This window comes from Emys orbicularis, chromosome 15 (assembly GCF_028017835.1).
Source record: "Emys orbicularis isolate rEmyOrb1 chromosome 15, rEmyOrb1.hap1, whole genome shotgun sequence".
Classification (NCBI taxonomy): Eukaryota; Metazoa; Chordata; order Testudines; family Emydidae; genus Emys; species Emys orbicularis.
Genome location: NC_088697.1, coordinates 23,607,522 through 23,632,143, shown reverse-complemented (window position 1 = coordinate 23,632,143; position 24,622 = coordinate 23,607,522). Strand labels below are relative to the sequence as shown.

Sequence of the window (24,622 nt, the reverse complement as noted above, 5' to 3'; positions counted from 1 at the left end):
AAGCCCTCCGGCCTTGGGTCTGTACCCCTACGTGTACTTCTACACAGCAATAAAAAACCCATGGCAGTGAGACCCAGAGCCCGGGTCAGCTGGGCTCAGGCGGCGGGGCTAAAACTAGAGTGTAGACATTCCGGCTTGGGCTGGGTATCAGAGCCTGGGATCCAGTCAAGCCTGCGTGTCTCCACTTTTTTTTTTAGCCCTGCTGGCCCAAGTCGACTGACATGGATTCAGTTGCGGTGCTGCATGTCTTTCATTGCTGTGTAGATGTACCCTGCATGTCTACTCAGGTTCCTTAATCAGTATTAGAAGAAAGCATGTCTTCCTGGGAGACTTTATCATGGTCTTTTGAAAAATATCTAACACTTGGGAGGCAGGGTTAGCTCAGTGGTTTGAGCATTGGCCTGCTAAACCCAGTGTTGTGAGTTCAATCCTTGAGAGGGCCATTTAGGGATCTGGGGCAAAAAAAAAAAAAAAAAGTGTTGGGGATTTGGTCCTGCTTTGAGCAGGGGGTTGGACTAGCTGATCTCCAGAGGTTCCTTCCAACCTTGATGTTCTGTGATTCTAAGATAAGTCCCCCAATAGCTCACTTGGACTAGATCCTTAGAATTCAATTACATTTTACAGTGAAACCCTCCATGACCTACAGATGCTTAACAGTGAACTTCTGTTTGGAAAAGCCATAGTATCCGGAGTACACAAGAGGTTCCCATTCATCGTCCTGGTGAAAGCAGGGAAGAATCAGGGACTTTCCTAGAGGTAGGGCCACTAAAGCATATAACGCTGAACTCCAAGTTCCCCTCATAAATAAGGGTGACTTTTACCTGGCATACGCCTGAACTTTAATAACCTGAAATATATTCTGGGCTGGCGAGGCAGGAACCTTTAATAACATTTTAGTCTGCTGTCTTGGTGCTTAATGCCATAGCATTTTACGCACGTTTTTTGGCTCAACTGCTTCCCAAAGTGGTTTTTAAGAATATTTTAGCAGCCTAAGCTGTCTCAGGCGGCTAAGAAACACTTGTTGCTGGAAATAATGTTTTCCTCGGTAACATCTCTGCATCATTGTGACATGTTTAAACATTAAAAAATTGTTTTGTATGTAGCTTGTTTTTAAATTGGAGCAAAAGCATAAATTTTGGATGGGGGGAGCTTGGCAAGGGTGGGGTTTTGTGTGTATGTGGGGTTTGTTTTTCTTTTTTGCCTGAGTAAGTGGTGTGAAATATTCCAGGTGAAGCATCCAATGACATTGCAGTCTGGAGTGCTGGGAAGCAGCATTTTTTAACATGCTTTAATTGCTTTTTGCCGGGGCCAGGGATATTTATGGGTTAGGAGATTGCCAAGTTATTTATTAGATGGAGTATCTGGGGATAGACTAATATAAATCACTTAGGCTGGTATTGAATATACCAGACACTCAGTAATTTAAAAAGCTTTAATAAAAATGCTAAAATATGAGACTTGTCTTTAGCTGTAATGAGACTCAGTTATCATGTTTTTATCAGCAATTTTCAGCCCTTTTTTTTTGCACAGAGCTGGAAAATGTGGACTTGACCCCCTCCCTGTATCTGGCATTTCACAGCATCTGGCCCCAGCCTTTGATCTTGCAGGCATAACTGGTAGCACTTAGACATCTTGATTTATGGGTGCAAAATCAGAAGCTGTTCCTGAAAGTCACACTCACACAGGGAGCTCTAGGTCTGGCCATCAGGCCTCCAGGGCCAGTCGGGGACATCTAGCTCTGCAGGGAGCTTCTCTACATACCTGTAGTCTACGTCTGAAAGGCATTCTCTCTTTCTGCGTATTCTAAGCTGGAAGGAAGTTTCACCACACGCCCATGCAGCCTGCTTTAGCCATGCGACATGAGGACAGAGCTTCTACCTGTAACTACTATCTCAGCCTTTGTATTTTCTACTTCAGAGAGCTTCCTGTTTTTACAAACCCAAACTATCCATTCTAGGGCAGATGTTGCCTTTTTATTACCCACCCAAGTTGTCTTCAGCCCCACACCCGTGGGTGTTTCCCTGCGTGATTGGGCTACCCTGGTGAGTCATAGAATAAGCACACCTACTTTCTGCTGTGATTTCATCCCACACGGAGATTTGGGTGCCCATGCCTTTCTCATATAAATTAAAGGCAAAAATACTTCTGCTCTCCTTCCCCCCCATTAGATATTTCCCAACTGGTCCTATGACTAACGCTGCTGACCTTTGGTAACTAGGGAATGGCTCAATGCCTCTAGGCTTGATTGGGATTCTCACATCCCTGCCACGCCAGCTCCGCTCACACCTGTCTGCTGGTGGCAAGAAATCACCATTCCAGCCTGCAGAATAGGAGCTGGGGGTGGCGGGAGAGGGATGGTGATGGGCTGAAGAGAAGGCAGAGGAGCAAGGAGGCTGCAGGACACACAAGCTGGAAGGAATCACAGAGGGATAATAGGGTCGGGGAAGGAGAGAGAAAGAAGTAGCAGCAGGAAAGTGAGGGTCAAGACTGAAGAAAGAAGGAGGAGCTGGTACTAAAGCAAAGGGGCAAGGGGGAGTTAGTGAGACAGTCGAACAAGCAGGTGCTAATAGGATAGGAGTAAGGTGGTGGGGCCAGGCCTTAGCTGGTAATAGGGGCTTTCATCTCTAGGTCAGTGGTTCAGATCCAGCCCGGGTTAATGGCCAGAAGTGCCTGCTCTGTATGAAATTAATTTGCCATCCTCGGCCCATTTCTGAGTGTGCATGTCAGAAAAGCAGCACTGTGACAGGACCTGGCCAGCAGGCTCAGCAGAGGCTAAAACGGGAGCAGACCAGAGAGACTCACGTTAGGGTGGGAGGATGTGGGGGGGAGAGGATTTCCCGTCTCCGGAGCCATCAAGCCAGTACCTTGCCCAATAGACACTGGGATGAGAGCCAAGGGAGATGCCAGGGGAAGGATGGGCAAGAAGTAACCTCTTGTTCTTCAGTGTTTAATAGACTCTATGCCTTGTGCACATTAAGACTAGGGAAACTGTGAATAAGGCTATAAATAAACGTGCCAGGAGATGCTCTGAAAACGATCATTATAAACCACCAGAGCAAAGCGCGAGTAGTTTGTGATGTCATCAGCCTCATGGCATGTATTTATATCCCTGTAATTCATAATCATTTGTTCTCATTCCCTATCATCTCTCGCCACAAAATACAACACAGGGGCGAGACGCAATCATAAATAGAACAGGCTCTGAGCTGACATGACATGATATAAAGCAGCAGGGTTCTGGGTGTTGCTGCCCAAGGCCCGGGATTTAGCTGTGCACTGCATAATGCAGACCTCTCGGCAGACTCGCCACCTCAAAGGAGTCTAGCTTCCCTAGGAGTTAGGTGTAACCAAGCTCAGGGCCCCACTGTGCTAGGAGCGGTACATATTCAAGAGACAGTCCCTGCCCGGAAGAACATACCATGCGAGGGCTTATACATCGCCTCCTCCGTGCAGGATGGATCACAGTTACCTGTGCTTAAAAGGAAGTTTATCTTCCATGTATGGCCGTGTAATCCTGGATAACCTTCTTCATTTAAATATAAACCACAAAACTATTCAGTCATGCCGCGCTCCTTATACAGTGCCTTTAACGGACTCCAGTCCTGTCCTGGCAGAGACCATCCATCCTCTCCTTGAACTAGCATCTTCCTTCCCTGCTTTATGGTGAGAGGGAAAGACACCAAGGACATAATCACTTCTATAGCAACCAGCTGTGAAGGCGCAAACAGGAGCTTATGATTTCAGGTGGGGAATAAACAGCAGAGACACAGATGAATCCTTGAAGAACACGTTTTCACGCCAGTGTCCTTTGTAATAAAGAGCCAGCGGAGAGAAATACAGAATATTTAGGATGGAGAGGGCTGAATAATTTCCTCATTGGATGTTTTTCAGCTTGCCATGAGATGTCAGCCATCCTTTAAATCTGCCAGGCTTTATATCGCCAGCAGCAGAGGGGGGAGTGAAAACGAAAGATCTTTCCCCGGGTGATTTCAGGGCATCGTGAACAGCTTTTAATTCTTCCTGCTCCCAGCAGTTGAGAGGGGAGAGTCAGAATTGAGCCTCCACGTGGCGGGAGATCTTCCCTCCAACCACCCACTGCTTTGCAGCACCACAGAATGAAGCTTTCTTAAATGAACATTTTGAATAACCTGCCTGGTTAGCTAGGTGCTGGCCTTCATTGCTGTAGTGTCTGAGGGGCCCACAAACTTAAAGGAAGTTATCCTCACCAACTCCCTGTGGGCAGAGCTATAAGGGCAGACTGAGGCCCAGAGAGAGAGAACGTTGCCATCCCTTGAAATGTTACCGAGTCTCAGCATATTTGGTGTTTTACTTACAGCCCCAACTCCTGGAGCCAAGGGATTATGGTGAGGAATCTCAAACAGAAAACCTAGTCTTCGTGGGTGTGAAGAAAAGCTTGAAATGTGGGCACCCGAAAGGCTCAGAAACCCCCCCCCCCCCCCACACACACACACACATACACATACACACTCTCTCTCTCTCTCTCTCTCTCTCAAAATAATGCTTCAGCTTTCTCATCTGTACAACTCTTGCCTTTTTGAACATTTGGGATTCACAAAACAGGTTTAAGGCCCCAGTGGCCTTTACATCTGGAGGCCTCCATCTTTGGCTGCCCAAATTAGGGCCTAATTTTCACATGCAGTGGTTCTCAGCCGGGGTATGCGGAGGTCTTCCAGCTCTCACAGGCTGGTCCTTGGAGCTGTGGGTTCTTAGCACCTTTGGGCCCTTCAGGTTTGGGCATAAAACATCAGGGGTTCCTTCTAAAAAGTTTGGCCTGAGTGACTTGCCCAGGGTCAGCCAGGGCGTCTATGGCTGAGATGGAAACCGAATTCAGTGCCCACTCCAGCTCCCTGGTTCCTTTTCTGGCCAATCTCTTGTTTGTTTGTTTGTTTGGATTGTTAATTAATAACCTCTCCAAAATGTCTAGGCACTCCTGACTCCACATGTAGATAGCAACTTATCCCTAGAACTAAACCAGTTACTACCGTGAAGCCTTGTCTACTTAAGGACTTCCCTCCCATTTAACCAGGGTCTAGCTGGGAGCACCCCCTCCCCAGCAATATGGAAAGGGCAGGGAGGTCAGGACCCCTCTCTCAGCAGCCTCACTAACCCCCACATTGAGAAACTCTGTCCTTCAGAATTTCTTTTACTCCACACACACATATATCAAGCCCCATTTTCTGCAGCCATTTCTTTGATAACTGCCATAGTGGGGATTGAACCAGGGACCTTGCAAGCTTAAAGTATGAGCTGCTATAGCTTGAGCTACAGAGCCAGTGTTGTAAGACTTGACAGCCCCCTTCCTTAAATGAAGAGGGCTCAGCATTGGGCCTCTCTGGGATGATGTTTTGGACGTTGTTTCTTTAAGAGGCATGGGAAACAGAAATTAGGCTTGCTGATGAGAGAGGAGGGTCTGGAAGCAGGAGAGCTTTGAAGTGTGGGTGCCTGGCTGCTATGTTTGCTGGGTGAGACATGAGTTTGTCATTAGGTGTATAACATCATTGCAAGCCTCTTAGAGAGCCTGGCAGCGATGAATAAACAAATGGCTTTGATGGGCTCAAATCATGAAGAGATGGGGATAATCCCTGCATGACTTCAGGCCTGGGCTGTGGGAAGGGGTCTTCTGGGATGGTCTCCACAACCTTAGGACTTGTGGTGGTGCTGCAGCCCTGGACTCCCAGCCAGGGGCGTGGCACTGAATCCAGGAGCAGGCAGGCTGCAAAGCAGACAGGGTCTGAATTACCAGGGCAAGAATGGAGTCACATGGCTATTTTTAAAGTAACAGCTGCTGAAAGGGATTTGAGTGCTCTTTCTCTGTGAGTAGCTGAGCGAGGGGGAGGAGGATGGGGGCTTTGGGAGGGGAGAGGGTCATCTGAAAAGACCATCTCAGGCTTTCCATTTTCAGGTGGGTAGGGCAGGGAATTGTGCTACTCCCAAGCACTCGTTCTATGGCAGGGAGGGTAGCAGGTGGCTGAGGTCCTGGACTGTGTCCCAAATCAAATCAGCAGGGCGTGGTTTGGAAAAAAAACAAAAACTCTTCCCACTCTGTGAATGGACAGAGCCACGTCAGTAACTGCCTATACATGAATAAGGATTTAAAAAGCAAGTCAGCAAATTTAAAAAGCCTACAGACCTGGGTTACAAACCCAACAGCAAACAGACAAGGCTCATAAGCAGCAAGAACAGCACCCTAGAGCAAATGGGCTGAGCATTAAAAAACAAAAAAACACCCCAAATCATAATTAGGAAAGGGGGGGGCAGGGAAAATCTTGTCTTCCATTCCATCTCTTTCCCCTTTCTTAAAACACCATCTGCAGACTGTAAATCTTGCAGGGCACAAGCCTGTTTTCCCACTTGTCTGCAAAGCACCCAGAACACTTGTGGGTCCTATGTACCACCCGAAGGCAGTAACTGTAGCCAGCATTGTAAGGGCCTGATTCACAGTCAATAGAAATTCCACTGACTTCAATGGGCTTTAGATCAGGCCCTAAAAGTGTCCAGGGGTTCTATTCCCTGGACCAAGCTGTGAAATCTCGTTCTACGGTGATGAGATCAGGAGGTTTGTTTCGGGTTCATCTCTGATCACTATAAAATGTGCTTTATGTGATGAGCCCAGACAGGTTTCGTTTGCTTACGCTAATCCCTCGATGCTCTACTGAGGAACGTTTGGGAGCAGCGGCATGTTTTTGTTGTAGTAAGTTGACCGCTCTGTGCTATTAAAACTTTGCAAGAAGAGAGGGTATTTCAAACTGTGGGGTGTGTAAACCAGCTGGATGCAAATGGCCAGGCTCCTACAGCGTCCAGCACGTCTCTTTTAGAAACAAGGGGTACTTGGAAAGTAGGTGGATTCCCTTCTGGATGGTGGGATATGTCAGTGCTTTTAAACAAGCCTTGGACTGTGGAATGAGGCTGCAGCTCCTGAGTGGGCCTTTGAACAGCTGGTATTGCATTGACACTTCAGTAGAGACTTCCCAAGTGTAGTAGGGGAAGCACTAGGAATGTGGTTTACTCCAAACTCTCTGAGCCTGCATAATTCAGCCCTGAGACACTTCAGACGTGCTGTACCACAGTGGAAGGCTTGAGATTGCCAAGCATTAAGGATGAGCCTTGGATCAGATACAGTTCTCATGAATTTCTCCTCATTCTCTCTCTCTCTCTCTTTTCTTTCTAGTTCCTCCCCAGATTATAAACATCTCCTCAGACATCACGGTGAACGAAGGTAGCAGCGTAACTCTCATGTGCCTGGCCTTTGGGAGACCAGAGCCTACGGTGACATGGAGGCACCTGTCTGGAAAAGGTAAGAGGATGCTTTGAGATGGGCACTGGGACTTCAGGCATCTGCGATGGTTCTGAACAGATACACTAAAATGCAGTAGGAGACTAGCCACAGGAGGGATTGCTCCGTTTTTCTTCCTGTGTATTTCTCTCTCTATGCCCCTTTGCCCTTAATCCTTGGTTCCTGATAGTGTTCCTGGAATTGTAGTGATGGAAAGGCACCAGGAGAGCAGGAGTCAGGATTCATAGGATCTTTGTGGGGTTCTGCCTGATTTGCTGGGTGGCCTTGGGCAAGTTACTTAACTCCTCTGTGCCTCAGTTTCCCATGTGAAAAATGGCCATCATGGAACTTGCGTGGGACCAGTTACTTAACCTCATCGTGCCTCAGGGACACTGCAAGGCGTAAGTGATTAATGTTTGTAAAAAATCTTTGAGGTCTGTGGGTGAAAGAGGCTAAATAAACACAAAGTCATAACTATTTAGATGTTTGTTTCCTGGGTGAGGCTTCCATGCTCCTGCTTAGCAAGGGGGAGGGATTGGCTCCCAGAATGGGCTGAGGGACAAGGAGTTATTATTCATAACAATAATACGCTGCATGTTGCTAGCCTCTTCTGTCCCAGCATCCCGAAGCATTTTACAGACACTAATGAATGAAGCCCCTCTATCCCCCGGAGACACAGGGTCAGTGCCATGTCTACAAAGGGGGAAATTGAGGCACGGAGCAGTGAAGTGACTTGCCCAAGGATACACACAAAGTCAGTGCTGGGGATGAAACCCTGGAATCCCAATTCCCAGTCTTCTGCTTTAACCACTAGACCTCGCTCTTTGCTTAGAACTCTGACTGTCGGGTTGTTTTATAGGTTATTCTCTGTGTATTCATAAACCTACTGAATATTGTACCTTTGTGATGCTTCTCGGGGGTACCCAGGGCTGGGTGGCACCTTGCTACCACCTGCCCTTAGCGTATCTGTGCCTGTTGTGGGTCTGCTCCCCAACAGAACTGGTCATGGCAAACACAAGCCTCCCCTCTTGGCCTTGCAGGCCCTGCTGTCACAGTCCGACCCCTGATCCCTCCGAGCATCTCCCTGGACTGTCCAGCCCCTGGTCCTCTGGACACTTGCCGTATTCATTGATCTGCTGCTTCCAAAGAAAGAGGACAGCCCAGCTTACCAGTTCCACATTAGATCACTGCTCCGCTTAAATCGCGGCACGTAGATTAGTTTATAGTGACAGCAAGTATAAAATTATTTAACAAAGCATGGAGATTCAAGTTGTAGCAAGTAGAAGTCTTGGAAACAAACGGTTACAAAATCAAATCATAACACGCGCTCTAGAGTCTAGATTTAATTAACCAGATACTCTCCTGTCGAGTAGAAAATTGCTCTTCCCAAAGTCCCTGCAGTGCTTTACAGCCAGGCTGGCTGGGAGCCTTCTTTTTTGAGACATGAATATGGTCAGTTTGCCTCCTAGGTGAAGGATTCCATGTGTCGCTTTGCCCGCCAAGATATACCAGACCTATCCTTTGTCTTTTTCATAAACAGGTAACCCCTTCCCCCGCTGTTTGTTTCTTCCAGTAGAATTCCTTTCTTGTAGATTTTACAATCTCTCAATTTGCACCTGGCTCAGTATGCAAATAGATATACGATACACAAGTGGCCAGACAGGGAGATTGGTGTCAGTTACTTCCTGCCTGACAGGAACATCTCCAAGGCACGTCACCTCCTAGTGAGCTGCCGTAACCCCAAAGCTTGAAGAACATCATTTTCGATATAGGTACATAACTCCTTAAACATGATCTGTACATACATTTTGCAATGATTATGACGAGTGGGAAACTGACTCTCAACAGAGACCTCCCATACCACCCTTCAGTGGACTATTATGCCAGTATCTGACCCAGGGATCCTTGTACAACCTTATGCACCCTGTTTCCTCTGCCAGTTGGCACCCAGGGGTTCTTGGGTCACAACCACCAATGTGAACATTGAGAATGCTCCACCCCAGTCATGAATGCATGTGCACATGTGTAAGTTGACACACACACACACACACACACACGTTCTCCAATTCCTCCTTTTGATGCATTGGGGAGTTAAAAATACAAGCAATCATGGGCAATCAACACATCATGTTGCTTTTCTATCTTTGACATGGCCTGGCAGCTGCATCCACTTTACTATGAATCATGAAGCATAATTTTTTAACTATGGTTCACACCACTAGACGCGCCGTGTCTTAGCACAGCAGGAAACCTAAGTAAAAGGACATTGCCACTTTAGAACTCTGGAAGTAAAGGGCTAATAGCGCTGACTGGAGGTGATGTATAGAGTGAATAGGAGCTGTACAACCTGCATCCGTCCAGCTCTGCCGAAGTATCTAAAACAGTCCTGACCTGCAGCTCAAACCCTGCTACCCCGGCCCTATGCCCCATCCACCTCAGCAGCTGCATCTCATTTCTTAACCTGGAGCGTAATTCTAATTTCTCACCAGAGTCCTGAAATGGCAGCTGTCAGGCAGTGACTGATGGGATGGCTTTGCGTCATGTGTTTGACTGCAGTATTTAAACCCAGCATGCTAATTTTCGCTCTGTTTATGCTGGCAACTGAATGAAAAAACTTTTGTCTTTCAGAGGTGTTAACACTACCGGGAAGACAAAAGTTTGGCCATGCCAGTGTGAACAGTGCGTTGTCGGCAGCTGACAACGCAAACGCCACTCTTTGGGGGTAGACTTTTTTGTTGGCAGGAGAACTGATAAACAGTGGCTACACTGAGCGACTTTTAGCGGCACGGCTGTGGTGACACAGCCATGTCGCTAAAAGCAGTGTAGTGTAGACATAGCCTTTCACTCCTAACTAAGCTTGGGTCCTAGATCTCTCCGGGCAGGATACAAATGACTTTTGTGCTGAGACTCAGGAGATCTGAGTTCAAGTACCTCCTCTTCTCCCTGTGTGACTAGGTAATTCACGTCACTGCTCTCTGCCTCCGTTTCCCCATTTGTAAAATAGGAATTCTAATATTTCCATTCTTCTAACCTTTGTCTTCTCTATTTAGACTGTAGAGTCTTCAGTGCAGGGGCTATCTCTGTACAGCGTCTAGCACAACAAAACCCTGGTCTTGGTTGGAAGCTCTAGCTGCTATTGTAATACAAATAATCATCATAATTGCCGTCAGTGGTATTTGCTCAGATCCTGCAGCAGGAGAATAGGACCCCTACTTATCAATCCCCATCTCCAGAGAGGAAAGGGGGATTAGTTCATGGGTTAATTGAGCTGTTCTGCTCTTCTTCCTCATAGTACTGTGTCTTTCAGGCCAGAATGCGAGCCAGTGGATCTGAAGCATTTGGAGTCACAAATGCATTTGATATTGATGCCTGCCTTTGGGTATCCAGTAGGCTTTAAGAGGAGGTGAATGCCTCCTTTCCAAGTGAATGCTGCTAATGGCAACATTGTCTCACTTTCAAACAAAGGCCATGGCCCAAGGTCAGGAAGCCCAAAGGACCTGATTCTGATCCCACGCACACTGGTGTAACTCCATTGACCTCAATGGAATGATGCCAGGGTGACACTGATGTAAGAGGAGAATCAAGCCTGGCTCTGTCTTCAGCGGTTCTGAGCATGACCTGGGCTACGTCGGCCAGTGATGCCCAGATGTCTCCTCGCCAGCTTTAGCAGCCTCATGGGGACAGCGTGGGTGGATTTTAGAAAGGGCTGAATCAGATTTAGTATTGCACTTACATAAGCTAGTCAGTTCTATCAGCTAGGCTGATCTTACGTTTCCGGATTAAGCTGATCACTTCAGGGGTAAGGAAAAGATTTCCTCTTCTTTATCCCCAGCGTTGTGTAATTGGCCAGGTATCTATAGAGTGGGGTGGAGCAGCAACCTTGTTTTAAAACGCTGGGTCCTCACCACTGCCGGAGCCTTGGTATTGAACTAGATGGACCAGCGATGCACTGACTGCTGGGTTTACATTATCTGCTTTGTTTGTATTCACGGATGTCTCACAGTTGTAACAAAGTGCTTTCTGTATAGCTATGCGGGAAGGAGGGATAACAAGGTGTGTGGAAGCCCAGCCGCATGCATGAATCTATATGGCTAAATCCATCCCTTTCCACTGCTCTGAAAACTCGGTAGTAGCAATACGACTGATACAGTTCTTAGGCTTGGTCCACACTGGGGCGGGGGATCGATCTAGGAAACGCAACTTCAGCTACGAGAATAGCGTAGCTGAAGTCGACGTTTCCTAGATCCAACTAAGTTTACTTACTGCGGGTCCATGCGGCGCAGGCAAGCTCCCCCGTCGACAGCGCTTCCTCCTCTCGGCGAGCAGGAGTTCCGCAGTCGACAGGGGAGCGCTTCTGGGATCGATTTATCGCGTCCAGATGAGACGCGATAAATCGATCCCAGAAGATCGATCTCTACCCGCCGAATCAGGCGGGTAGTGTGGACCTAGTCTTAGATGTGCTATGTCTGTAAAGCCAAATTCTGGCCTTGGTTATACACCCCAATGGCTTCCTTAGGGATGTATTGGAGGGGAGTTTGGCCCAATGTCTGTTTAGTGGTTTTAGCTATTTAAGTAGATTTAGTTCTCAGAAACGATACTAGAGTGATGGCCCTGGAGACAAAAGTTCCCTGTTTATCTAAAGAGCATCAGCAGGGTAGTATGGTGTTCCCCGTGACATCCTGCCAGTGTATCTCAGCCTTTCCCTGGCAGAACTCCCCTATGGGTGAGAGAGGAATACAGCCTCCATGTCCCATCCAGGGCTGGTCACACTGCTGTGACTGTCAACAAGGGGCTGTAAGTGCCAATGTTTTTTCTGCTGTAGACCAAGAACTGGACTGATTCCCTCAGACCCCCAAACATTCATCTGGGGACAGCTGCAGGAACTAGCCAGTCTCTTAGAAGTGAAAGCCTCTGTCTCCTGTTACCGGTAGTACAAGTAGAATTCATTTCTTACCAGTATTCTGCACCAGCTAAAGGGGGGAGGGAAGAGCCCTGTCCTCTGGCGGGGCTGTGTTCAGACCCCAGACAGCAGACGCTAGATGCAGCTGCATGGAAGGGCTGGGAGCAGGGCTGAGGACGGTACAGCTGTGCTGGAGGAGCTGCCGGCATGGGACCGCCTGGCGGCCCCACATTCTGCTCCTCCTGTGTCTTTCCAGTACAGCGTACCGCCTCTAAATATCTTACCAGTACAGCGTACCGCCTCTAAATATCTTACCAGTACAGCGTACCGCCTCTAAATATCTTACTGGTATGGTGTACCAGACCACACCGCCCTACTTACCCCACTGCCTCTTACTGAACCATGGAGCTGGCATAATTCTTGCCCTCCTTGTTGAGAACAGAGCAGGTGAAAATATTTACCTCTAAGGCACCTGATTTACTGTGCACTGCAGACAAAGGCCTCTCTGCCACTGATGGGACCTGCCAAAGCCATACGTCCATCTGCTGCTGACCAGCGGCCCAGTCAGTTTGTGCTGGCGGTAACACTCGCTTCTGTTCACTCCTGGCTCTCCTGCAATGCTGCTCTAAATCTCCTAGCTCAATTCCATCATCTCTGCTGTGCCTCATGGCAGCCCTGCACCTGCTCCCCAGCTTGCTTTGCATCGAGACCAACCTCCTTTTAGCTCTTCCCTCCTAAAATGTCAGGCCAGATCTTAAAGACATGTGCCTTAAGCACACAGCCATGCAGTATCTATTCCAAGCACCGGCAGGATCCTCTTTCTCTTGGCTCTACTTTATTTCAGTATTCAGGGCTCCTGCTTAGCATAATAGGTTTGCTCTTTCATCTCATCACTCTGTTACTGATCATCGTAAATCACCTGCTTCTCCTCAGAGACAATATCCTACCAGACCCTACTTTGGCATGTCTCACCTTTATGTATTCCCCAGTAGCCAGTGGAGAATATACTGCCAAAGATCTGGTACTTGTTACTTAAACTGCCAGGCAGATCTAGAAGTTTGGGGGCCAATGGGATTGAATAAGGAGTGAGAGTCAATGCAAAATATGGCCCTTAACCAGTAATATAGTTTTCAAGCTTATAGGCCCATCCATGTCTCCCATATCCTTTCAAAATTAGCCATCCAGCCACGGTACATATGTGCACAGCATAGGTGGAATTATGGGAATAATGCTTGCCACGTAAATGAATCATGTACCAGACCATGTATGACAAACATATCAGAAACACACATAGTACATATACCATAACTGTCAGGACTACATTTTTACAGTATGTGTATTGGTAGATATGTTACATTAATTGTACACGTGTGTTGGCATGCTTGCTTTATGTACTTTGGAACATTTGTTACATGCATTTTGGTATACATGTCGTACAGTAAATTCCTCTTTCAAGTTACATCAGTGTAAATTTAAAGTAACTAATAGTGTTATTTACCTAATATATACTAGAGGCAAACTGGTGTTAATTGAGAGAAGAATTTAATGTATGACACACATGCCAACGTACACAGAACATGCATGCAAAGCATGTGTAAGACATGCACGCAAAGGCATGTAACATATCTACCGACATATGTACAGCATAAACACACAACAAAATGTTGGTAATGTGTAGCAAAATGTGTATTATACATGTAACGTACCATTACTGTCTGCACTAAAACATAATCAGTGCAAAACACAATACATGTAACAAGTGCGGATGTATAACACACAAACCAATTTCTCTCTGCAACCAGTGAAGAAAGACATCTTTACAAATGCTTGAAATCCCCAGTATGTATTTAGTTGATCCTAAATACATATTTATATAAGCCTGAAGATCTTTTTGAAGGCATCTTGGCTTCTGGTAAATGCTTTAACTCACTTTTTATAGACCGTACATGGAAAGATTTAAAAAAACAAAACAATAAAAACCCCAGGGACTTAAATACAGCATTGAAGTCATGACGCAAAGGGAAAAATGCTGAGGATATTCCAGGGTCAGACTGACCATCTATGCTCAACTGAGCTGATATCGTTATCTTTTTTTCTTTCGTTTTTATCGCTTTGATTTTTTTTAACTCCATGTCTTTTGTCCATTTCTGTCCCAGCCTTTAAACACAGAGGCCTTCATTTTCTCAAGGGCCTAGTGATCTTACATGTTTCCGGTTTTGGGTGTCCAGCTCCAGGGACCTGATTTTCAGAGAATGCTGAGCACCTTGCCCTCTGAGAATCAGGCCCTTTAAAAACCTCTCAAGTTGAAAATCCCAAAATTAAGGCCTCAGAAATCACGAGGCACTTTTGAAAATGCCGGTGAGGGTGGCTTTTTTCCCCCCTTTTACTTAATTTTTTCATTTGTTTGTTTTGAGACCAATGGAAATCTAGCTGCATGCAAATGTTTCTTCCAAAGTATTTCTGTCTCCCTTCCCCCTCCCCTCTTTCAACAACTGAATGTCCATTCATAGGCACCGGGTCAGGAAAGCCTTTAAGCACAAGGTTAATTTTAAGCACATGCTCAAGTCCTTTTGAATTCAATAGAAGCACGTGCTCAAAGTGAAGAATGCACTTAAGTGATTTCTTTAGTAGGGAGGCTTTCCTGAATTGGGGCCATAGAGAGGAAGGATGGTCCAATGGTTAGAGTCTTCATTTGGGACATGAGAGAACAGGGTTTAATTGCATACTCTGCTGCAGATTTCTTGTGTGAGCTTCTTGTGTGGAGGTAGGGCAAGAGGCGTAGGGCTTAATCCGCAGCAAGGGAGAATTTGGTCAGATATCAGGAAAAACTTTCTTACTATAAGGATAGTTAAGCACTGGAATAGGCTTTCAAGTGAGGTTGTGAAATCCCCATCACTGGAGGTTTTTAAAAACAGGTTGGTCAAACACCTTTTCAGGGGTGTTTACTTGGTCCTGCCTCAGTGAGGGGGCTGGACTTGATAACCTCGCGAGGTCCCTTCCAGCCCTACACTTCTACGATCTTATAACCTTAGGCTAGTCACTTAGCCTGTCTGTGCCTCAGTTTCCCATTTGTACAATGGGAATCAAAGCACTGCCCTGCCTTACAGGGGTACTGACAGAGCTACGTTAAAGACTGGGAGCTGCTCAGATACTAAGATAATGGGGGACATAAAAGAACCTTAGTAAAATACTTCTGGGATGAAAATGCTCTGGTTAAAATAGCAATCACAGTATTGAGACTGTCATCACCAGGATCCTTCTTCTGCTGGAGAGGTGAAGGCTTATCTAGGCTGGAGGCCCCTTTGAAGGCATCTTAATTGTTACTCACACTTCTCATCAAGGGGGAGCACGGCATGTCTCTTAGTGTGATAGCTGGAGACAGGTATTTGGTCTCAGATTGCATGCAGAGCCTGATCCTGCAAAGTGCTGCGCATCCTTAACTCCCATCCGCGTGGCTGGGAATTGTGAGCTCTCCGTCGCGGGCAGGAACCGAGCTGATCTTTCCGAATTCCCTTTGAGCCAACGCTCTCAGGAGATGCTGGCTTATCCCGGGTTTCGGACAGGTAGTGAATATCCCGAGAAGAGCTGTGCTCAGTCTTCCTTCGTCATGTGTACTTCTGCACACTGATGGGCCTGGAAAATGCAGAAGCCGTCAAAAAATGATGCTTTATTGAAACATGATCAATCCAAGGATCTCTCCAAACGTTAATGAATTCACACTCACAGCCCCTCTCAGGAGGGAGAGAAATATCATATAACAGATGGGAGAATGAGGCTTATATAGAGTGACTCGCCCAAAAGCACACAGGAGGCCACTGGCAGACAACCCAGGAGCCGTGACTCCCACTGCTGTGCTCTGCTGCTGTAACTATGTGTCAGGGAGAGAACTGGCTTTTTCCCCAAGTTTCATGCCCTTCCGTCTCTTTGCAGTCGGAGACCACACCTGCTCCTATTCATATTACACAGTGTCACTCTTTTTGTTTCCTTCCTGCGGGCGGGGAGGCGAAATACAATTGGCATGTGCTGGTGGGATCTGTAGCTTCCGAAGGCACCAGGCATTGAGACAGCTAGCAGATCTTTGTAACGTTGCTGCGTCTTCGCTCGACAGTTAGGGTCTGCTCCTGAACAGGCAGCTGCTGACCCCTCGCCTCCACACTGACAATTTTTTGAGCCTTCAGTTCGCATTGACTTGACAGGCTGATTGCACTAATTAAATTTGGGCTTGGTCCTGGGAGGGAAAAACAACCCTGCCCAGCGTTTCCGTTGCACCTTAGTCCTGACCCAAAGCCATTGAACTTTGCTGATGTATCTTATCTGAGCTACAGCACCCTCTGCCATTGTATCCATAGCCCCCCGCCCCCACTCGGTTACTGATGCACCCCACACTCCATCAGCTGCTGGACACAAACTATGCTCTGGCAAAGCTTTTCAGTCATGCCCTTCAGTCCCCCTGCTCTTTCAGTACCTGGTCCCCATACAGCTCTGCCAGTGGGTATCAATCCCAGATTACACTGCCCCGTTCCTAATCCCCCCACATACTATCGCTCGGTTCAGGTGACCACACTGGTACAGAAAGCACCCACCCTGCTTCCTTCTGCTTTTGTAGCCCTGGGATTTTCCTGATCCAATCTTGTGCAGCAGCAGTAGCTTTCTACTTGCTGTTTTAATATCTAATCAGCCAGCAATAAATATGGTGGAGCCCCACCAAAGTAATCGCATTTGTGACCTAAACCAGGTACAATTGCAAATGACTAACGAGAGACATCTACTATATTGACCTGCTGTGTCATCTAGTCTTGTCGCCTCCTCTGTTTCTTTTGCCTTCCTATCTCCAAGGCGCTCTATTTCCCCATCTGAAGACCTGTTTAGAGGCTAATTAATCCCCCGAGAGTGTGGATGAGGTGGCTGAGATGAGAAATCAAGGTTATTCATATCTTGCTCAGTAAAACAGTTATGGGCAAGCAAGCTGTTCCTTGCACATTTTTTGCAAAGCAAATTTATGTTCGCTAACTTTGCTTCTTGTTGTAAATGAGAAGTGTAGGAAGGTCTAGCAATGCGCTTTTTACCAGATGGGCGCCCATATGTTTCCCCTCGCTGCATGCATCCGTTTTAGCTTTGGCATGCACATATGCCTGTATTTTTGCAACTTAACAATATTAAAACTAATTCCATTTATGCTCCTTTTGAGTTGCTTGATTGAGTCGTAAATTCATTGGAATATCTTCCTTGGGAGGCCCTTTTTATTCCCCTCCCCAAAGCCAAGAGAGGGCTAAGCAATCTGCTCACAGCTTAGGAGCTGGACTCGGTGCATTCACACAGTCTTGGAATGAAGCGCTACAGGGAGCAGCCTTTACTTTCTGGAATTATGACCCATCTCCAGGGAGGAGAATGCTCCTTGCCCACACCCCTTTCTTGTGAACTGTTCTGGGACTAAACACAGTCTGGCCCTAAAGCAGGAGAAGTTGTGAACACCCAGGACAGACAGATAATTTTGTTATGGAAGGCACCAGTATGTGGCACTGTTGTGCAGTCTTCCAAATTCTTTTTTCTTGGGGTGCAAGCAAGTTTTGACTCCTGGGGAGATGTGCTGTTTGTGTTGTGCTTCTTTTGGATTAAGCAAGGTTGTGTGTAGAGGTAGATTAAGGAGAGAGGGAGCTGTGTGAGTTTGCTCTGTGCCTTGGTCTCTGACTGGAGTCAGTGCTTGAGGCAGAGTTGCTCTCTGGGCATTGGTAGTGAGCTGAGATTACTGAAAGAAGAGATTGCCCTGCATGCTGTTTGACCATCTTAGTTCAGGACTGGTGTACGGGTGTAACTCAGTTGCACTCAGTGTATACCCAAACTCCACTTCACCGATTTCTCCTCCTCCTAAAAAGTCTGCTTGCAAGGACCCGGACTTCTGCTACCTCTTGGCAAAGGGCGACGCGTGTCTCAGAATAATGGGCAACAGAACAAAAGAATCTCAAACCCTGATGCTTCAGTGAGCTCTGCATTGTCAGACATCTTGCATCCAGATGGGGCTCACAGCAGAATCTGGGCCTTACGGAGTGGAACCATGGCCAAACTGAGAGTCAGCTGGAGAAATTATCAAGTTAATACAACTAGGCGGAAAATAATCCAAACCACAGACACTGAGTGGAAGGGAGGTACCTGGTGAAGGTTCATGGCTGAAAGAGACTCGGGGCCTGTCTACATAAGGGAAGTTCATATTGATGCAGCGACGCTGATGCAAAACTCAACTGCAACTGCAGTGCCCCAGCGGACAATGAATCTCATACCAGTGCAGTTTTGCTCTGTGCAGGCCCCGTTTTACACCAGTACAGCTCATCTACATTAGGGGTTTGTACCAAAGTAGCTACCTTGAAGCAAATTTCTAATGAAGACAGGCCCTCGGCGGTGACAGTGGGCAGCCAACGAAGCACGAGCTGGTGATGTAGAACAGCAGCCCAAAATAGGAGCATCGGTAGAGCTGTGATCTGCATGCACAAAGGCACCAAACCAGGGAGCGGAGTGAGAATGCTTCCTCTCTCCCCTGCCCTGGTGTGATGATCACAACCGCGACATTGCTTTCAGCCTGGAAAGAGTTCAGATAAAGCAACACAAGGATCAGGGGGCTGGCAGGAGTGATTCCCGTAGAGATAGCAAAAGTTAATCGCCAATGGAGGGCCTCGCTCTCCCCATCCGTGCACTGGTCCTCCTTGCTCACACCTGTGCAACGTGGGTGTAGCAGGCCATCCAGTCAGGAGGACGGTAGCAATTTACACTTATTTTGCACAGGTATAAATAATGACACCAAGAGCCGGGCAGTAGGGAATCAGGCCTGGGCGGGAATGTCCGTATAGAAATAGGGTGACCAGATGTCCCGATTTTATAGGGACAGTCCTGATTTTTGGGACTTTTTCTTATATAGGCTCCTATTACCCCCCCACCCCCATCCCGATTTTTTATATTTGCTGTCTGGTCACCTTAGTATACAAATAGCTGACGGGTATAAGCACAGATTGGTTAGCGTAGCTCATGGGGGTGTCGTGGGGGAAAATGAGATGAAATTTAAAAAAAAAGAAAAATTTGACTGAATATGAAGACTGCGTCTTGACAGCTATGGCCTGTGGGCAGCACGGGCTGTGTGATGGTGGGGCTAAATATCCCATCCCCTAAGGGGGGGGGCTGTTAACAGGCTGTTTCCCCTCCCCTGGCCTCAACAGAACACACAGACCCTGACGTAGGGCCCCGTTCAGAAAAGCTTAGATCCCATTGACTTTAGTGGGACCTCCAGTCTTGGACGAGGCTGTACTCGGGCGGCTAGCCCATGCTGCCGCCACAGCTTCGCTGTGATGTTTAGCACGCTAGCTCGAGCACAGCTAGCATGTGTCTGGCTACTTGAACGGGGAATCGCACCTCCCAGCTGCAGTGTAAACCTACCCTTGCAGCTGAGAACATGCTTAAAGGCTTTGTTGAATTGGGGCCTTCGTCCCCAATCTCCCCCATCATCCCAGGTGGTAACTCGAAAGCAGAACCCCCCCCAACTTAAACTTCATCCATGAACTGGTGTGCCCTTAGGAGATCCCTCCCGTGTCCTAGCACTCCCTTGCTAGGCTGGTTGTAGCTAAGTGGATCCACCTTCAGCATGACTCAGGAACAGTTCTCTTTAATCACAGGGCAAGAGATTCAGCATCCAGGCTGACTTAACAGAACAGCTCTGCATACCTGCACAGGGTCTTAGTGCCTCTTGCATCCGCACAGGGAATGTTTGATCACCTTCTCTCAGGGCCTTCCCTTGAGTAATTTATATGGTGCACAGGGCAGGGAATGAGTCAGCACGTCCGTAACGGGAACGGTCACCCCCGCCCGCGGACCGTCTTGTGGCATTAAATAGTTCCTCTGCCACTGATGACTACGCGGTCGCCACGCTAATTGGACCCTTCTCTCCGTGCTGAGCTTAGAGGAGGGGAAAGGGATGGAAAGTAAAAAAAAAAAAACCAAGACAAAAAGCCGTTAGCAGTGAGGATTTTAATTGGAGTGGAACACTCTGCCTGGCTAGTCGGACCTAGCCGGCTCTAAGGCGGGGTCCCTCTCCAATCTGGGATCTAGGCTGCTGGGTTGGGGGAGGAACCGGGCTCATTAAGCAGAAAATCCTTGATTGTTGCTTTGTGTCTGGGCCGCACAGCCAGAGGCATCCCTCATGCATCCGGCGCACCAGCAGGGACGGGGTGGGCGAGGTGGATGTGTTTCATCCCGCTGTATCTAATGCCGAGAGCCCCAGGGTCCTCTCTCTCCACTCTGCTCCCCTTTAGCAAAGGGACTGTCATTAGTCAAATGAAGGGTGATCATTAAGGCTCTCTCGTGCTCTTCACTGGCATGACTTATTAGTGAGTTCCAGACCTCCGGCAGGGCCTGTGTGGTGGGTTGTGGTTTTTTAATGACTCTCTGGGTTATTTTGCTTCTTAAGCGAAGCGTTTGGATTATGAAATAGCCCATGTCTCCTTAATCTCTCTCTCTATTCCCAAGCCTCTCCTCCTACCTCTCCTTCCCTTCACCTCCCTTCTTAGCCTGGGTTTTTATCACCCTGCTCTATCAAACTAATATTCCTTCTCCGCCTCCTTTCCCCGCACTGTGTTTGCATGTGTGTGCTTCTCCCTGAACAGTTTGGGTCAGACACGACGCAGCCGGATGGCAGCAATTATGAGTGATTAAACCCCACTGAGATGTAGGTTGATGGGTTTTTTGTTTTTTTTAATATATATATTTATATATAACTTTTTCTTCCCTTGAGAAGTAAAATTCCTACACGGTTGTCACAGGCACCCCCATGACACCGCTATCAATGCTCTCAAGGGTGTTGGCTTCCCAAGTCAAAGGGGATTTGGTTGTAGTCTGCGTCGTAGGGTGTGCCTGCCCTGTAGCGCCCTCTGCTGAGTTCGTATGGAGCTGCAAGTATTCCTTGCCTCAGTTTCCCTTCTTAGGAAGCCAGTAATTGCGCTTCAGGCACTCTTGACACTTGATTCAACAATACCCTTTCTAGGGCTTGTTTATGACAAACCTCTTTAAAAAAGAGCCATAACAAAAAGTCTCAAATAAGCAAAAGGTGCTTCTGGTTTTCAGGATTCGTCTAAGCTCTGCTCCCAGTCCCCTCAGGGTTCTCTGTCAGTCTCTCTCCTCATGGCAGGATCCCTAACTCTCCTCCTGGAGCTGGGTAGCACCTTCTCTGTCAGCCCCCATCTTCTCCATATGCCAGGAGTCCCAGCGCACCTCCTGGAGCTAGCTAATTCAAACCATGACTATCCCTCTCACGTCCCCAGCTCGCCTCCTGGAGCCGAGTGGCACTTTTTTCTCCCTAAATTGGCCCCACTTAGTCCTCAAGCTCAGAGGGCTTGGCAGCCTTCTACTGGGGTCTGTTCCTGGCTAACTCAGAGCCCTGCCTTCTTACTCCTTTCTATGTCTGCTGGCATCTGCCCTGCTGGGTAGGAGGAGGCCAACATTTATGCTGGCCCCTTCTCCCAGCTGATTTCTTATTGACTGGGTGAAAGGGGAGCCCTGCCCCACCATCTCTGCAAGGCTCCAGGTCCCGGGCCTTTAAACACAGAGAAACAGGCCCTCCTAACTGCTATTTTTTCCCAGGATCCCTTTTCTCCCTCCCCTTGTCTCCTCAGGCTTGGTGTACCAGACCACCCCAAACTCTTAAAGGGCCACGCTAGGTGACGGGGTGGACTGACAAGTAGGCAGTATTGCTTAAGGGGTAGACTCCCCCATGACAGTCTGGTTACTCCCCATTCCCTTCATCCCCTCCAAAACCATCCAGCTCAGCTCAATCACTTGCTATAACGTCCTTCACAGTCGGGAAGAAACCACACTCTGTGGTAATGACTGTTCACAAGCAATAAAAGGATATTCAGATGGAGCTAAGGTTGAGAGCACGTATTAGTAATTTAAGGATATAAAACGTTAAAGGGATGTAGTAATTATCCCATAACCATAAACCCAGGACATTCAGAATTAAGGTTACACTTAAAATTAATTGCAGCATGTTAAGGTAAGAAATGGGCAGTGAAGGCACCCAAACAACCTTAACTCTGCCCTATAGTGATGCTAGGCAGTAATCATATGAATTTCATTAAGGCCTTTTGGTGTTTGTGCTGTCTAATTAGGTGAAACTACATTTTTAGATATGCATTTGATTTTTTCTTTTCTTTTCATACTTCTGCTCATGGTTTCATTAATATAAAAGCTGTTTTGCTGAGGTGGCTGGACAGAGAGAGACCTGTGGTTCTCTCTGGATTTCTAGTGCTCAGAATGAGCAAAACAACATGTGCTGCCTATTATCACCACTTCAGAACTTGCTAAGTCCTGGCCTAGGCTAATCAAGGGACTGATGGCTACACCACGCCCACCTGATTCCCTGTCTGGGCCCTTTATTTCTCCAGAATGCTTTCCTAGTTCCCGTGCAGTCCTCTGCAGTGGGGTGGGCAGAGTAACGTGGGCACCCAAGGAAGAACAGGTGTCCTCCTCACAGGCCAATTGGAGCGAGGGGTCCTGCTGTTCACATATAAAACTGTCATGTCTGATAATAAGCCTGCACTGGGGCAGAGCTTTTGGATCCGCTACAGCCTCCATTATTGGTCAACACTGGGAATTGGCCTCGTACGTGGGTTACGTTATGTAGTGGGCTCCCTAGGTCGAGGGGGGTTGATTTCAGGCGCAAAGTTTCTACCGCTCCAGGATTCTGCTGACTCGGCAATTCTTGCACGCTAGGTGTTGCTGTCACCGGGTGAAATCTCTCCAGATCAGAACCAGAACAGCAAAACAGGCTCCTCCCCTGCTGAGCATCCAATCCGGAACTAAACCCACAGGAGCAGGTTTGGATCCAGCAACCCGAAACCAACCTGACTAAAATGCCAAGGAGCCTGGAACAGAAATTCTGGTTATATGTGAACCTGCCCCATTAAAGCCATTGGGCGAAAGTGGGGGGCAGGATTAATTCCTTACTTGCTTATTCATTGATTGCCAGATAGGGCTAACAGCAAGAGAGGGCACCAGTTCCCCACAAGAGCATCCTGTTGGATATTTGTCACTTTTCCTTCCTGTCCATGTTGATTATTGAGGGCGGTAATTATTTGGTGGGGAGGGGGAGGGGGGGAAGATGGAGGGAGAAATTGACAGTCGCCCGGGGTTACCATCTATAAATCGGAATCTTCCCAAGCCTGGTTATGAGGCAGGCATTGAAAGCCATGGCTGCATCCTAGCCTGACGTCTCCACGACAGCCTGTGCTTTCTGCAAGCAGCTTCACTCCCAGCTAAGAGAAGGGCTTGCACATTAGCCTCAATTCCCCTACATTTCTGAAATGTTACTGGCTCAATGAAACAAGGCGGTTTGCATTTCACTGCTGCAATTACCCTTCACCATCTCCCAACCACCCTCACATTTAAATAAAACTCTCATTTCACTTAACAATGGAAGGACTTAAGAAATTTGCATATTAAGTGCAAGTCACTCAGCTCCGAGATCTAATTAAAAACCTCTAAATTCCCCCCCCCCCTTTTCATTTTTTCCCTTCCCCTCCCCTGAGCTGCTGACATTATTGTAACTGTATTCGGTGTCCCCATTCTGTCAGCGCCTGTGCTGTGAGAAAGGCAGAAAGGGCAAGCAGGCGAGCCGGAGCCAGGGAGAGCGGGAAACGGGAAAGGAACTAGGGGGAGAGGATAAGGAATGAGGGGCTGGAGGTAGGAACTGGGGAGAAAGGAGAGATGAGGAAAAGACTCGGGTGAGGGAGTAAAAAGAAAGGACCTGTTCCACCACGCAGTGGGAATCATTCCACTGACTTCGCGGGGCTTTCGAACAAACCCGGAGCGAGCAGAAAAGAGACAATTTTCCTAGATCCCAAGGCCAGAAGGGACCGTTGTGGTCATCTAGTCTGACCTCCCGCCATAGAATGTCCTCAAAATTATTCCTAGAGCAGATGCGTTAGAAAAGAACACCCAATTTTGGTTTAAAAAATTGTCATTGAGGGAGAATCTGCCACTACTCTAGATAAGTTGTGTCAGTGGTTCAGGAGAGAATGAGCTCCAGGACCAAACATTTGAGTCCTCACTCAGGCAGAGCTGCCATTGGACTCGATTACAGTCCATGGGAGTTTTGCCTAAGGTGTGCCGGATTTGGCAGCGTTTGTGTTCACCTGTGTGTATTGGCAGGGCCGGATTGCCAATTTGGCACAGTAGGGACGTGCCTAGAGGGGCCGGGGTTCTAGAGGCATCTAAAAGTTTTAAAGTGGGTTAAAAGTTAGAAAGTGAACACATACAGCTCCCCTGCGGGCGGCCGGGTTCCTGGCATGGGATGGTGGCCACCCTGCCATGTGGCGGCTGGAGCAGGGTGAGCGTCCGAGTCAGCCCGCCTGGGGGTGCTGTGAGCCGCGGCTGGGTGGGGTGGGGCGGCTGAT

General features: G+C 47.8%; 1 protein-coding gene across 3 annotated transcripts in view; it reads left to right on the top strand.

Moving 5' to 3' along the window:
• Positions 1–24,622, top strand: part of LOC135889192 (opioid-binding protein/cell adhesion molecule) — a 343,806-nt gene that overhangs the window by 242,771 nt on the left and 76,413 nt on the right. For all 3 annotated transcript variants that reach the window (XM_065417022.1, XM_065417020.1, XM_065417019.1), the window contains exon 3: positions 7,190–7,315. In XM_065417022.1, coding sequence (XP_065273094.1) covers positions 7,190–7,315 — 126 coding nt within the window. The remainder of the gene's footprint in view (positions 1–7,189; positions 7,316–24,622) is intronic.